Consider the following 13,727-nt stretch of genomic DNA (forward strand, 5'->3'; position numbering starts at 1 on the left):
GATTGGTTTGAAGATAAAGAAATGTACCAATCACTTGAATATGGACAAGACAAATTTTTTCACCAGACAATTTCCATTAATAAAGTACCAAAACCATGTGTTCACATCGTAGCACTAATTCTGAGGACAACAAACAAAAAAGTGACCACACCAAAATATGATGTCTACTTCAAAAAAGGACCATTGTCAACCTCAGTCCATAATCTACATCAAAACAAAAAAAACCATCTAAGGCTCTACTATCAATATTTATAGTACTTTGTTTTTCCTTTTCATTCTTGAAGAACCAACAACTCTTTTGGTAGCAGCAGCAGCAGCAACTTCCCTGTGGACAGATTTGGTCTTGACAGGCATCTGTACATGCTCTTTCTCTTTTGTTCCATGTACTGGTTGACTGTATTTAACTTGAGCTCTTTTTAGACCGAAAACTTCATACAAATCATGAGAAGTTGGGGCTGAACTTGTAACAGCAACATCTTCTAAATGGTTAGTCTCCTGAGAGGTTAAATGTATTAAAGAACATGTATTAAATTTCTTTCAATCAGGATAAATGACATAAAGAACTTCTTTACATATGGGAAACAACTAGATATAAATAAATTACAAAGAAAAAATCTGTATTGGCACCACCAGAAATGGTATGTGGATAACAAATAAGTGACTAGATCATATAGAAAGGACTTAAGACTCTAAAAGGAAACCCCTCAATGAAGGCAGATGCAATGAACAGAAATTACTCCAATATATAATGAACATCAACAGAAATTACTCCAATATATAATGAACGGTTGGCCATGTGTGGACAAAAACAAATTCCCTGTTACTTTTCATTAGATAGTGCCTGCCTCAACATCAACTTTGCTATGATAAACTTTGCTGCTGTGGTGAGCATGTACAGTACTCACAGTTGAAGTTGCAAGTTTTGTTACATCATGCATTGATCCATCTTGAACTCTACTTTCTGCATGTGAACTTTTCTGCAAAGTAAGAAAAACAACTCAAAGTAATTTAATTTTTATAGACTACTGAATAGAAGGAGATAAAATGAAACTTTAACATCAAAACAATTGTATACAAGACTTACTGCTAGCTTGGTAGACTTATTATTTGGATTCTTGTCGAATATTTGGGGAGTACATGTAACCAGAATCTCAGTGCAATTAACTTCATCGTAGTCTCCACTGTCAACTTCATCAGATCTTGTATTGTAGGCAGCTTCTTTGCTCTTTATACCAGATCCTGAGGCATTGTTTTCATCCTTTTTAAGCTTACAAGATCTCACGTTGTGGCCTTGTTGCAGACAGTATTTGCACCTTATTACCTGCCCCACTCTACTCATTTTCTTGGCCTTTTTTTCCTTTGCTTGTTGTTCCTCATCAGCAGTCCTTCTCCTTTGTTTTTTTGGTCTTCCAGCTATTTTACCATATAAAGGGGGTTTTGGACCATCAACATCAGTCTTCTCCCAATTTCCTTCCCCATTCATTGGACAAATAGCTCCTTCATAGCTCTTTAGGTATGTTTCAACTGTATACCAGCTGGATACATATAACATGGGATCCTTTAGAGCTAACCAAAGTGCAGCAATTGCATGGGGACAAGGAATTCCTGTCAGCTCCCATCTCCTACATGAACAAGTTTGCTCTTTAATGTTCACAGCATAATGATCACCATATGGACAGGAAACTTCATACAAATCATCGTTTGACTTGAAAGGAAAACATTATGTTGCCTTATCCATTCTCTTTTGTACTCTCTCAATGATTCTAGGACAATACATATACTCTTTCCATTTTTGTCTTGCAATGTCTCTATTCTGCTGCATTCGTTGCATCATATACAACCTTAATAATTCCATCATTTCAATGATTGGCTTCTCTCTAGCATCCAAAATCTTGCCATTGAAACATTCACAAATATTATTCAATAGCATATCACATTTCGAATGGGTGCTAAAGTGAGCTCTACTCCATTGAGATGGTGGTTTATCATCAAACCACTTGGCAGCATCCAAGTCAATTGCTGCCATTTCTTCCATTTTCCTAACAAATTCTGCTGGTGTAGTTGCCTTTGCAGCAGCCCACAATGCTCTCCTTAAAGCTTCCCCTTTGAACCCAGCAGTAGAAAAGTTGCTGTGTAAGTGCTTTACACAAAACCTATGAGCTGCATTTGGAAAAACATGAATACAAGCCTGATCTAGTCCCTTTTGCTTGTCACTCATGATTGTCCATTCATAATCTCTTTCAATTTTCAAATCTTCTTTGAGTAACTTGAAGAACCATGTCCATGATTCCTTGTTTTCACCCTCAACTACAGCATATGCAATAGGAAAAATGCCATTATTACCATCTAGTCCAACAGCAATCAATAGAACACCCCCTGCTATTCCTTTCAAAAATGTGCTATCTACCCCAATCAACGTCCTACACCCAACCAAAAATCCTTGTTTCACTCCATGAAAACACATGTAAAGTCTTTGGAATCTTTGTTGCCCTTTTGAAGTGCCATCCACAGTCTTTAATATGATAGAACTACCAGGATTAGATTTCTGAATTTCATGCATGTACGGTCCTAACTTGCTGTATTGGTCACTTTCACTACCATGAATAATGTCCAAAGCCTTTTTTCTAGCCCTATATGTTTGTTTTTTTTTGTGAAGGAGCATTTGTTTTCCTTCATCACTGTTTTTCTAAAATGCTCCACATCTACCTTAGGATTGGATCTAAACTCCTCACAATACTTTCTACCAACCCAACCAGAATTTACAAGTGGATTTTGATATGTAAAGCCACATTTGTGAGTGTCCTCAAATGTCCTAATTTGCACACTTCCTTCTCCATCAAATTTTCTAGCATAAATATGCCAATTGCAGCCTTCACTTCTACATTTTGCCCTCAATCTAACCAAATCCTGCTTCACAAATTTACAAGGCCTCCCCTGTCTTACACTGTAGTTTGTAATAGCTAACTTGCACTCTTTGATGGTACTAAAAAACATCTTTAATTTCAATTTTGGATTATCCATGTCATTGGGATTGAACACAACACACCTATTACTACCATTTTCATCATCAGACCCATGCAAACTCTCAAAATCTGATTCAGAGTCAGGGGCTACATCATTATCCTCAGACTGAACCAAATTAGCTTCAACCTGTCCTTGTTTTGCCAAATTAGTTTTCAATTCCTTATAGTATGAGACTCCAAACCATTCAGCATTTGTATCTATGTTATCGTTGACATCAGTATCATCTTCTTCACTTTGATTATAATCAGAATCTACTGCTGAGAAGAAGGACTCATTGGCTGAATCAGAATCACTGTTATCATTTCCTCTCTCTTCATGATCATGTTTACCATCTTTACCACTAGCAGGACTGTGACGACCCCATCTTCCCCTAAGGCAAACCAGAGGGGTCGACGGACCGCCTGCCCAGCTCTCGCCAGGACTACGGGTCACAAATATTCGAATCGCGTTTAAATTATAAAGGAAAATTCAACAAAGTGAACGATTTATCCCATTAACTTGTTCTTATAACCATAATATCATCATGCAAAAAAGTATAGCGCTCGAGCACTTCAAACGGACAAGAAAATGAAAAACAAAAAAATTTGCCGCGGATGAACAGTGACCTGCTGCGTCACTATCCGGCCAGAATCTGGCCGGATATCCGGCCGGATTCTTGGCCGGATATGAGGCAGTAGCCAAACTCAAAAATTTTCCAAATCCCATGTCAATCCGGCCGGAAATCCGGCCGGAAGTTGGCCGGATTGCTCTGGCCGGATTGTGGCCAGAAGCAAAAGTCGAAATTTTTTTTCTTCTTCCCCTGCATATCTGGCCTTGTATCCGGCCAGAAACTGGCCGGATTCTGGGCAGAGTTTTTGCCAAAATTCTTTCTTCCTTCGTTTGCATCCGGTACTCACACAGACACACCAAATACGTAATGCAGTTTATCCAAGACTTGATAAATCCATATATACAAGAGAAAGGTTCAATTTACACTTCAAAAGTGCTTGGATTCATATACATCAAAGGTCAAGTTTCCGAGGAGCTTTTCAAAATAGTTACTTAACTAGCTCTACTCATTTCAAAACTTGGGGTCCAACGGTGCTCCTGTAAGGAAAACAAAATAACGGGGGTGAGCTTACGCTCGTGAGGTACCAATTTCACAAGTAAGTCATACAATCCAACGAACCCACATAAATGTTTTATGAACTCAACCATGTACAAAAGGATACAGTCGGCCCTCAAGGGCCGTTTTCCGATTTCCATACTTGATCATACCCGTTGACACTCCGTCAACCATTGAAGACAACCAAGAACCGTAGACACCTCTTCTCACCATTTCCTTCCACCATTCACCCCCTATTCGGGCCCGCACACCTCATAGTTTCAAAAGGTAATACTCGAGTATACCACAAGGTCGAGGAGTTAACACTCCACTCGCCTATTAGTGACCCAAAGGCTCGTTAACGAATCGCCCAAGCCCTTGCCGGCTCGACTCGAATAACAGTCTAAGGGAATGAGCTCAATTTTCACAGGAATAATAGGGCATAGCCCTAGCAATTATCAACCCATATACACATGAAATTCAACAGTTCAACAGTAACAGTAATGCACATAAGTGGTCAAGAGCGATAAAGTACACCCTTGACCTATTCAAATCACATAGCAAGTACATTCAACCATTGTATGGTACACTCACCAAGCAATCGAGTAAATCACAAGTTCGAGTCAGGAGTAGGTCCCGGTCCACCGATACGACCTAAAACAAGCAAGCAAACATATTTGAGACTCAATCACGAGTCAACGTACAAGATTACTTACTAATACAAGTTACTCAAAAATAACAAGTAGAACAACGAAGGTGTGGAATGTGAACAAACTCCCCAATACTTCCATTTCTATTCCTTTCCTTCTCAATTCAAGACCACCCATAATTCTAACCAATTGGGCGGCATCTCCCCTTAATATCTTCACTTTTCCACCATAACCAACAACACCCAACTTATAGATATACACCTATGAGTCATAAAGTAGTCCATTCACCTCATTTGAACCACAATACCATCAAATACACATCAATTGCTAGCATGAAAACCATACATGTAAAAGCCCCAATTTCACCAAACCCTAAACCGAAATTTTTCTCACAAATGTTGAAATCTTCTACAATTAACCACCATTAACATATCTAGGCTCCAAATCATGCAATAAAATACCATCACAACCTAGCTAACCATGAGAAATCATATAAAACAGAAAATTCCTTAATAAATGGGAAAATTGACACAACTCAAGTATAAATCATGAAATACTCCATAAAATGGCCTCTTTAACTACTAACCTCTACTAATTTCACATTACCACTAACAAAGAGACAAGTTCTCAACTACTCACCTTACAAGTACTAGAAACAAGATGACTTAGTGTTTCTCCTTGCAACCAACTCCACCAAGCTCTTCAACCCTTCCTAGCAATTGGGTTTTATGGAGGAATTTGAGAAATTAATGGTTGGATTTCAAGATTTTGGTAAGAAATGAAGAACCAAAGTTGGGAACTTTTCTCTCTTTTCTCCCTATGATGGCCGGCCAAGAAGATGCAAAATGAAGAAGAAATTTGGTAAAATTTTGATTTAGTAAAGGTGTAAGACTTAGTCAAAATTCAACCTCCAATAAAAATGTGACATGTGGCCTTCAAGCTTATCCCTTTCTTTTGTCTTACAACCCTTAATTATACTAACTAACATCTAATTAACTCATAACACTAGGTAATAAAGCTTCCGTATATAAAATTTCCAAAAACTACATTTAACTGTACCGATCCTCTTAGTGGGTCCCGCAACCACTGTACACCCTTACTAGCACAGAATATAACCTAAACCCAGAAAATGATGCAAAATTCATATTTTCTCATAAAATTTCCCAGAAAACCCACATATAAAAGAAAACCCTAAAATTAGGCCCAAAAGCCCAAAATAAAGGCTTGGAAAATAAGAAAATTTTCGGGGTCTCACAAGGACCTTCTTCATTCTTATCAACCTTATAAGCATCATTGCCAAGTTGTTGAACCAAAATTTCATGAAATGAGATTTCAAGGTACAAGATAACTTCCCTAATTGAACCACCAGTCTTTAGAATATATCCATGCAATTCTCTACTATTGTCTATCCTTTTAAAGCTATTATTCTCCCAACCATAGTACACTTTGTGACCAAACACACCAGCATCCTCAGTCAATCTATTCATTTCAAAAATACTCAAGCCTATACTCTCAACATAATCCAGGACACATACATCTCCACCCTTATAATGCGGTTGGGGAGTGTAAAATATCAACCCTCCACAATGACATTTTAGTGTAATCAGTGAGCTACCTTTTTCTGATAGTTAAAAAAAAGAATATATCAAATACTGAATAAGCAACCAAACCATTACTTTTATATTTTAACAATATTGGATAAACTTATTATTATAAGCTTAACAATAATTTGAGGACAGCAAAGTGCAATAATTTGGGGACCATAGATTTATAATTCAAACACATATGTTCTAACCATTACAAAAATTAATCTTTTCAAACAATGTCGACTAAACAATAATAAGATTTACACCTGTAAAATAGACATCAAGGACCCTATGTATCATATTAAAAAAAAAAGTTCAAACTTTGTAGTTGGACCTAGCATTAACAATAATATATCACAATGAACCAGCTATGTAGCTACTGGGCAAAGGATAACCGTACTCGAGTATCACTTCATTTGGAATAAACAATGGATCCATGAGATTTGTTTTTACTTTCGGCCGCCTAATTCAAACAATGCTGCTAGTATTTTCAGCTAAAAAAAACAATAATAATATATCACAAACACCCATGTGAAGGACCACATCTACATGGCTTGCCACTAAAAGGTCAACATTTTCATTATTAATACTTTAATCAACAAATTATTAAACCCTGGACAACTTACCATAATTTGGTGGGGCACAATCGTTCAACTCCTTCTTTCGCACCGACATATTTTTTCGCTCTGCTACTTAGTGGATGCCAGCGGGTCAGCTTCTTCTTCTTCGATCTTCGATAATTTTTTGGAATGCGCTTTTGAAAGTGTAAAAATTGAAAGGCAAAGGAAAGGGGAAAAGGGTTTTACACAAATATAAGCGAGCTTGTAGAGAGAGAGAGTTCAGATTTGGAAAGGAAAAGGTAAAGTGGAGACAACGTCCTTTTCCACCTGGGTTCTTTCGGACAGGAGCTTTAACGGTACGTGAATCTCACGTGTCCGGTTTCGTTAAATGGTGGATAAATTGCCGTTTGAGGATAACATTTAATCTAAAATTCTTAATTCAGACACCAGATGTGTCATGCCCGAAAGATGAGGGACGAAATGTGTCTTGTGTCCAAAGTTTGGGGACGAAAACCGGTATTTTTCCCATAGCATGAGCACTTGTTTAGTGAGTGAAAGAATGTTGCTTCATAAATCAAAAAACTTCAGTGCTTTAAAATGTTTGTTGTTGACAATGACTTCAATTATTGTGTAAGTCATTGCAAAATTTCTGTTGTGGTTTCGAAAAGATATAATTACAAAGAAAATCCTCAAGCTTGGAAAATAGTTTAGAAGAAAATGTTTAAATATCGAATCAGCACATGCCAAATAATACTCATTCTTTAAATTGTGCTTGTAAGAAAAATTCAATAATTATTCATAAAAAGTAGAATTATGTATCATTCAACACTTACCGAATTCGACACTAAAGATAGACACTATTATGGAAAGTAAATTTTATTCAAGATATAGGTCTACTGGTTTTTGTTTTTTTTCACTTTAGTTGAGTCAGAATATACTAACATACACACACATTTTAGTGTCGTAATGATATATAACAGCAGTCATTAATACACTAGTTGTCAAGAGAATATTGACACAACTTTGGTAGTATCGGCCATTTATCAATTACTACAATATATTGCAAAAAAAATTTACTCCTTTTATCCTTTGGGATTTTCAATATTTTAAGTCCTAATTTTTCATTTCTCAGTATTATAAGAATTGTGAAACGCAAAAAGAATAAATGAGTATGAGTATAATTTTTGGAATATAGGCAAAGGTTCTATCTATTTACAGTATGGATATTTGACTCTTTTTTTGAATATTTGTCCTTGACACACTACTAGGAACATTTTTGAGGATTTTATCTTGTTAGAAGTTACTACTTAAAATGCAATAGAATTTGCAGACCTCAAGACCATCATAATTATACTCCTTTAAAGTTTTGTGATTAAGAAAGAAATAATTTAGTCAAATTAAATTGGGAGCTAGTGAAAGCAGATATTACTTTAAAAAAAGAAAAGAAAATGAAAAATGGGAGTTACATTTTGTTCTTTTTTATGTGTATACATAATAACAGATTTCTTTTGTATAACTACCAATTTCTTTACTAAAAGACCTCATCAGACGATGACCATTTTAGATAAGCGCTCCCGTTTCTACTGAATTAAGCAATGGAAAAGGAAAAAAGAATGCAATTTCATTTTGCTTTTCAATTATCAAGGGTCATGGATAATTTATACAATTACTATGATAGGAAAACTACATGTCTGTATCCTTCTTGTCCAAAAATTTTATTTTTCTTTTGAAAACCAAAGACCCTTTTTAGGTTTTCATGTTTCTTGTTCTCTTAATTGGGTCTAAATACAGCTGCTAGTTGATATAATACTAAAGCAGCATTGGCAATCAACTTATGTACATCTTTTAGGTCAAAGGATAAGTTAAAGTTTGTCAAAAAACATAAGGAAATAGTATAAAAGGTGCAAGGCAAGGCAAGGCAAATTCTAAGGAAATAATTAAACGTGGTAGCTTAATTATGTAGTTATACACTTAATAAACCCTTTGAGACTAATATGAATAAATACCCAAGTATCTTATCACATACCATTAGTACATCTTATGTAAAAATAATTTTCTCCTCACCTTAATTTTAGCTTAAATGTAGGCCTGTCAATTGGACCATCTGAGTCGGGCTTTCATAAGTTCAGATTCAACTCATTTAATTTGTAACACTTTCGAACTTCGGATCATGAAATTCAGGTTAATAAATATGATGATCATACTCAACTCACAAAATATTCGGGTTTTGAGCCTTATTTGGACTTAACCCAAGTTCACTTATTGTTCCTCAATTTCTTAACATAATTACTGTAACTATTGAGTTGTAAAACTATTTTAATATTCACAGGACTACAACATTAAACTAATTATGAACAAATAATAGTTTTTAAAAAGTACATAAATCAAGAATTTTTCAACGACATTTATATCTAATTCGTTCAAAAAACATGAAAAATAGTAATAAAACATGCTGTCATAAGCCACATCTTCAAAAGTTGGAATTTCTTCATAGCTTTGTGACTTGAATTTAAACATGCTTGATGACTTGTGTTTCTAGACTAAAAAGAAATCAATCAATATTATGCTAATACAAAAATATATACAACCAATAAGAAAAATTAGAGGTTCAGTTATGCATTACCAATATTGACTCTCATGAAAGCTAGTAGAAAAGTCTTCAAATGTATTTTTGTGTTCTATAATTTGTACATATTTAGTATTTAGTGATAATATATTTGGATATATAATTATATATAACATCAAAATATAAATATTATATATATATATATTATTTGTCATCACATGTATAGGTAATTTAATAGTCGGGTCTATATCAGGTTTAAGCCTAATAAGGCCCTAACTCGATTCACACTAAATTCGAGCATAATTTTTAGGTTCAATCTCAAACCGGCTCACTGAAAAGTTGGGTTAATCGAGCTTTTATTGGGTCGAACGAGCAGAGCTCGGACTGGCTCAGGCCCATTGACAATCCTACTCAAGCGTTATCCAACTTTTGTCCATACTCGACAAGTAAAATAAAAGAAACACAAAACAAAGGATAGAGAAAAGGTCAAAAGTTATAGAGTTCTCCTCTTTCTAACTCAATTGAGGAAAGAAAGAAAGAAAGAAAAGCTTAAAAACTTTTCCCTCATTAAAAATAAAGCTATTTTCATTGCTCAAAAACATCTTTTTTTCCCTTCTTAATACTCTTTTACACTTCTCTTCCATGGAGGGAGAAGGAATGAGTAGAAATTTCCTTTATGCAAATAAATACCAAAGGAATCATCACCTTCCCTTTTCCATTCTTAACCCAAAGCCGCACACCTTACCCATATATAGAACTTTATGGGATCAAAAATATTTTTCTCAACCTAAAACTCTGACCAATTTGAAGAACAAAGCAACTCTTGTTCCAATAAATCCTTATTTTATTTCATCTTCATCAAGTAGTCGTGCAATCCATGGCCATCTAGGAGAAGAAGGAGGGCTATTCCCATGGCCAACTACTCTACCTCCTTCTCATGACACAAATAGATTTATCAATGGGGTGGTTTTCTTCAATGAAGAAAGTACTCCAAACTTAAGTCAAGAAAGGAATCTCAAAGGTGGGTTTGGAGAGGAAGAAAATGTGGCATCGAGAATACCTAGAGGAACAGGAAGGAGAGAAAAAGGTGGCTTTTCTGTTGCTTTAATCAAAGGCCTATGGACTGAAGAGGAAGACAAGTAAAATCATGGAATACCCCTTTAGTCTCTTTTGTTTTTATTGTTACTTTTATCTATTCCCTTTCTATGGCAACGGCGCGGGGTTGGGGTGGGGGACCCCTCCCCCATCCCCTGCCCCGGTGCCTACAAACTCCCCCCGCCCCCACCCCATCCCTCGTCCCCCACTCCCCCCGCCCCGCCCCGTTTCTCCCGCGGGTGCCCCCGTGGAGCTAATAAAAATTTGTTATATAATTTTATTATGGTTAAATTTTAGCAAATAATCAAGTACTAAAATATCAACATATCATCAAATTATTATTTATTGTAATTTTACAATTGAAACTTATAAAAAAATCAAACAAAAATTATGTGAATATAATCCAACATGATAAAATAAATATAACTAAAGTAGTCAAGTTTTCACTTTTGACACAAATACAATCACCAATTTATTATTGTGATTGTGCTTTTTTTAAGAAAAAATATTATTGTATTAAGTGTAATTAGGGATTTAGTATAAATGTATTAGTAAATTTAGTATAACCAATTAATAATTTGTATTAGTACACATATATAATTATTAGTATAATTAATAATATCAATTGTATTATATATACTAATAGACATTATATAATACATATAACTAATAATATCATTATCATAAGTTTGTAACTAATTAAATTATATATTATATATATAATTATATACACATATATTTTATATATTTATTTTTTTAAAGCAGGTGGCACGGCGGGGGATGAGCGGGGGGAAAAAAATTCCCCCTGCTCCCGCCCCACCCCCAGCCCCAACCCCAAAAAAAATTCGTCCCCCACAGGGCGGGTGCCCGTGGTCACCCGCCCCCATTGCCATCCCTAGATCTTTATCTTATTTATAACATGCAAAATTAGTTTTATGCTGAAAGCATTGGTTAATTTGTTAGCTTCCTAATTTCCTTTTTTGTTGTTATGCAGTACACTAAGAAGGCTAGTGAAGCATTTTGGAGTGAAAAAATGGGCAGAGAAAATGGTGGGAAGGACTGGTAAGCAATGCCGAGAGAGATGGCATAACCATTTGCGACCCAATATTAAGGTTTTTTTCTACTTACATATTTTATACCTTTTTATCATTTTTTAGAGCCATCTTTTGTCACTTGATAGCTAAAACTTGATTTTCCATGATGTTTGATATTATCTTGGTCCCTTAGTCGTTCTTTCACATGATTCGATTGTTTATTTTCCATCTTCTGCCTTTCCTTTGCCAAGTAAGGTTCATAATTTTAATAGAAAGCAGTAATGGATCTAAGAACTTGGATTCTCTGTAGATTTGGTGCTAAATATTTTCCAAGGTTTGTCTATGAGAACCCCCCCCCCCAAATTTTGATTATGTTATTTTTCTACTTTCTTTTTTCTTTTTTGGAAAAATAATATTCTCCCAATTTCCTTATAAGTAGATTTACAAATTAAAATTTTGATTAATGATGTTTCCAAAACAAACGTAATTATTTGTTCAATTTTTGGATATTGTTTACATCTTTATCATCTATCACTCACATTTAGTATGTACAATAATTCATCATCAATATTATAGTTTGGGGTTTTGCTTGAAATCAAGACTATAAACATACATATGGCCAGTTGTTGGGGTCCAAGATTTTTGCTTTTTTTTCAATCTATAGGGATAGCATCATTTGTCTTTGAAATATGATTTTTTTATGTAAATAAATGTATATAGTTTTCTACCATTATTTTTCTTTTGGGATTTTCTTAATTTTTTAAATCAGCATTTTAACATGTTAACTTGCTAGGGAGGTATATTCTATTGCATTTTGTCATATTTGTCACCTTTCTGATATTGTTCGAGCCCATATTTCATGTGATAGGCGAAACTCTTTTTTGACAAAGGAATCATGATTTGTTATGAAAGATTTTTGTCTATGACAAAGGAATCATGATTTTTTTAATGCAATATTGATTTTTTCTTATAATATTTCTACACTTGTACTAGTCTAATGTTCAACATTTGTTGTTCGTAAATATTTATCTCATTTTAGAAGGACACTTGGAGTCCGGAGGAAGAGAGACTGTTGGTGGAAACTCATATGCAGGTTGGAAATAGATGGGCAGAAATTGCCAAAAGAATTCCAGGAAGGGCCGTGAACTCCATAAAGAATCACTGGAATACCACAAAAAGAAGACAAAATTCAAGGGGAAAGGTCAAGAAACCGAAAGGGGTGCAGAATGAAAGAAATCAGTCAACTATTTTGCAAGAGTATATCAAAAGTACTTATTCCAATAATAATTCCTTAACCACCATTAGCGTAGACCTCAGCTCTACCATCGTGATACCAACCAATAGTGCAACCACTTGCCCAACTTTTCCCAATTCCATCATATCAGAGGACCCCTCATCAACTCATTTCAATCTGCTTTATCCAGAATTATCTCAATCCACCTCTGATGATTCCCTTTTCTATCTCACTCAACACTCTTATGATGATGAGATAAACTTTATGCAAAACTTACTTGGAAACAATAATCTCAACGCCTCCTTAGTTAGTGAGAATGATAAAGGAAAGGCTCCTCTAGACATTGGGATCGATCCAAAAGGCAAGTGTTCTATTTCGTTTAACCCTTTTAGATATAGCAGCTCTAATGATAATAATCAGAATTTTGATAAAAATTGGAATTATGGGCTTTATTCATCTTATATTGAATAAAACTTGTTGACCAAATCCTTTTTAGGTGATCAAGAGAATAATCAATCTGCACATATAATGGATGAAGGTAATGCCTTAACTGCTCCTCCTGAGATCTACCCCAGCAACATGAACATGAAGACAATAACAATGGATCAAACCAGTCCTTCATCAAGAAAGGAGGTTGACTTGTAGAGATGGTCTCAAATTCACAATTTTCTCGCAAGAATGTTGCTAATAGCTTTGTGTTCTAATATTGATTTAGTGAAGTGATACTCAGTTTTTAGTTTCCTAAAGAACTTTTGGAGTTTTACAAGCTTTTAACTAATAATTAGAACCAAAATTTGAGCACCTCTAGTTTAGTTCTAATTTCGGTTAGAATTGGCATATTCTGGGTAATTTGCTCAAGAGTTGTCAAAAAAATTGTGACTAGTGGCAATTATG

At 35.0% G+C, this 13,727-nt stretch overlaps 1 protein-coding gene and 1 long non-coding RNA gene across 4 annotated transcripts; both read right to left on the reverse strand.

Moving 5' to 3' along the window:
- Positions 1 to 67: 67 nt before the first annotated feature.
- On the reverse strand, positions 68 to 3,739 carry LOC140016709 (uncharacterized). 3 transcript variants are annotated; one of them, XM_072070299.1, is made up of 3 exons: positions 1,085 to 3,739; positions 906 to 977; positions 68 to 495 (listed from the first exon to the last, which is right to left on the reverse strand). In XM_072070299.1, the coding sequence occupies exons 1-3, from the start codon at positions 1,550 to 1,552 to the stop codon at positions 250 to 252; spliced, it is 786 nt and encodes a 261-aa protein (XP_071926400.1). In that variant the 5' UTR covers positions 1,553 to 3,739; the 3' UTR covers positions 68 to 249. The 3 variants fall into 2 exon arrangements, 1 of the variants encoding a protein (XP_071926400.1); XR_011822913.1 differs by having other exon boundaries at positions 770 to 977.
- Positions 3,740 to 3,972: 233 nt separating this feature from the next.
- On the reverse strand, positions 3,973 to 7,278 carry LOC140016710 (uncharacterized). The gene is made up of 3 exons (XR_011822914.1): positions 6,971 to 7,278; positions 4,703 to 4,762; positions 3,973 to 4,110 (listed from the first exon to the last, which is right to left on the reverse strand). It is a non-coding gene; the product is annotated as an uncharacterized lncRNA (long non-coding RNA).
- Positions 7,279 to 13,727: the final 6,449 nt, after the last annotated feature.

Source organism: Coffea arabica, chromosome 11c, assembly GCF_036785885.1.
Source record: "Coffea arabica cultivar ET-39 chromosome 11c, Coffea Arabica ET-39 HiFi, whole genome shotgun sequence".
Taxonomy (NCBI): Eukaryota; Viridiplantae; Streptophyta; class Magnoliopsida; order Gentianales; family Rubiaceae; genus Coffea; species Coffea arabica.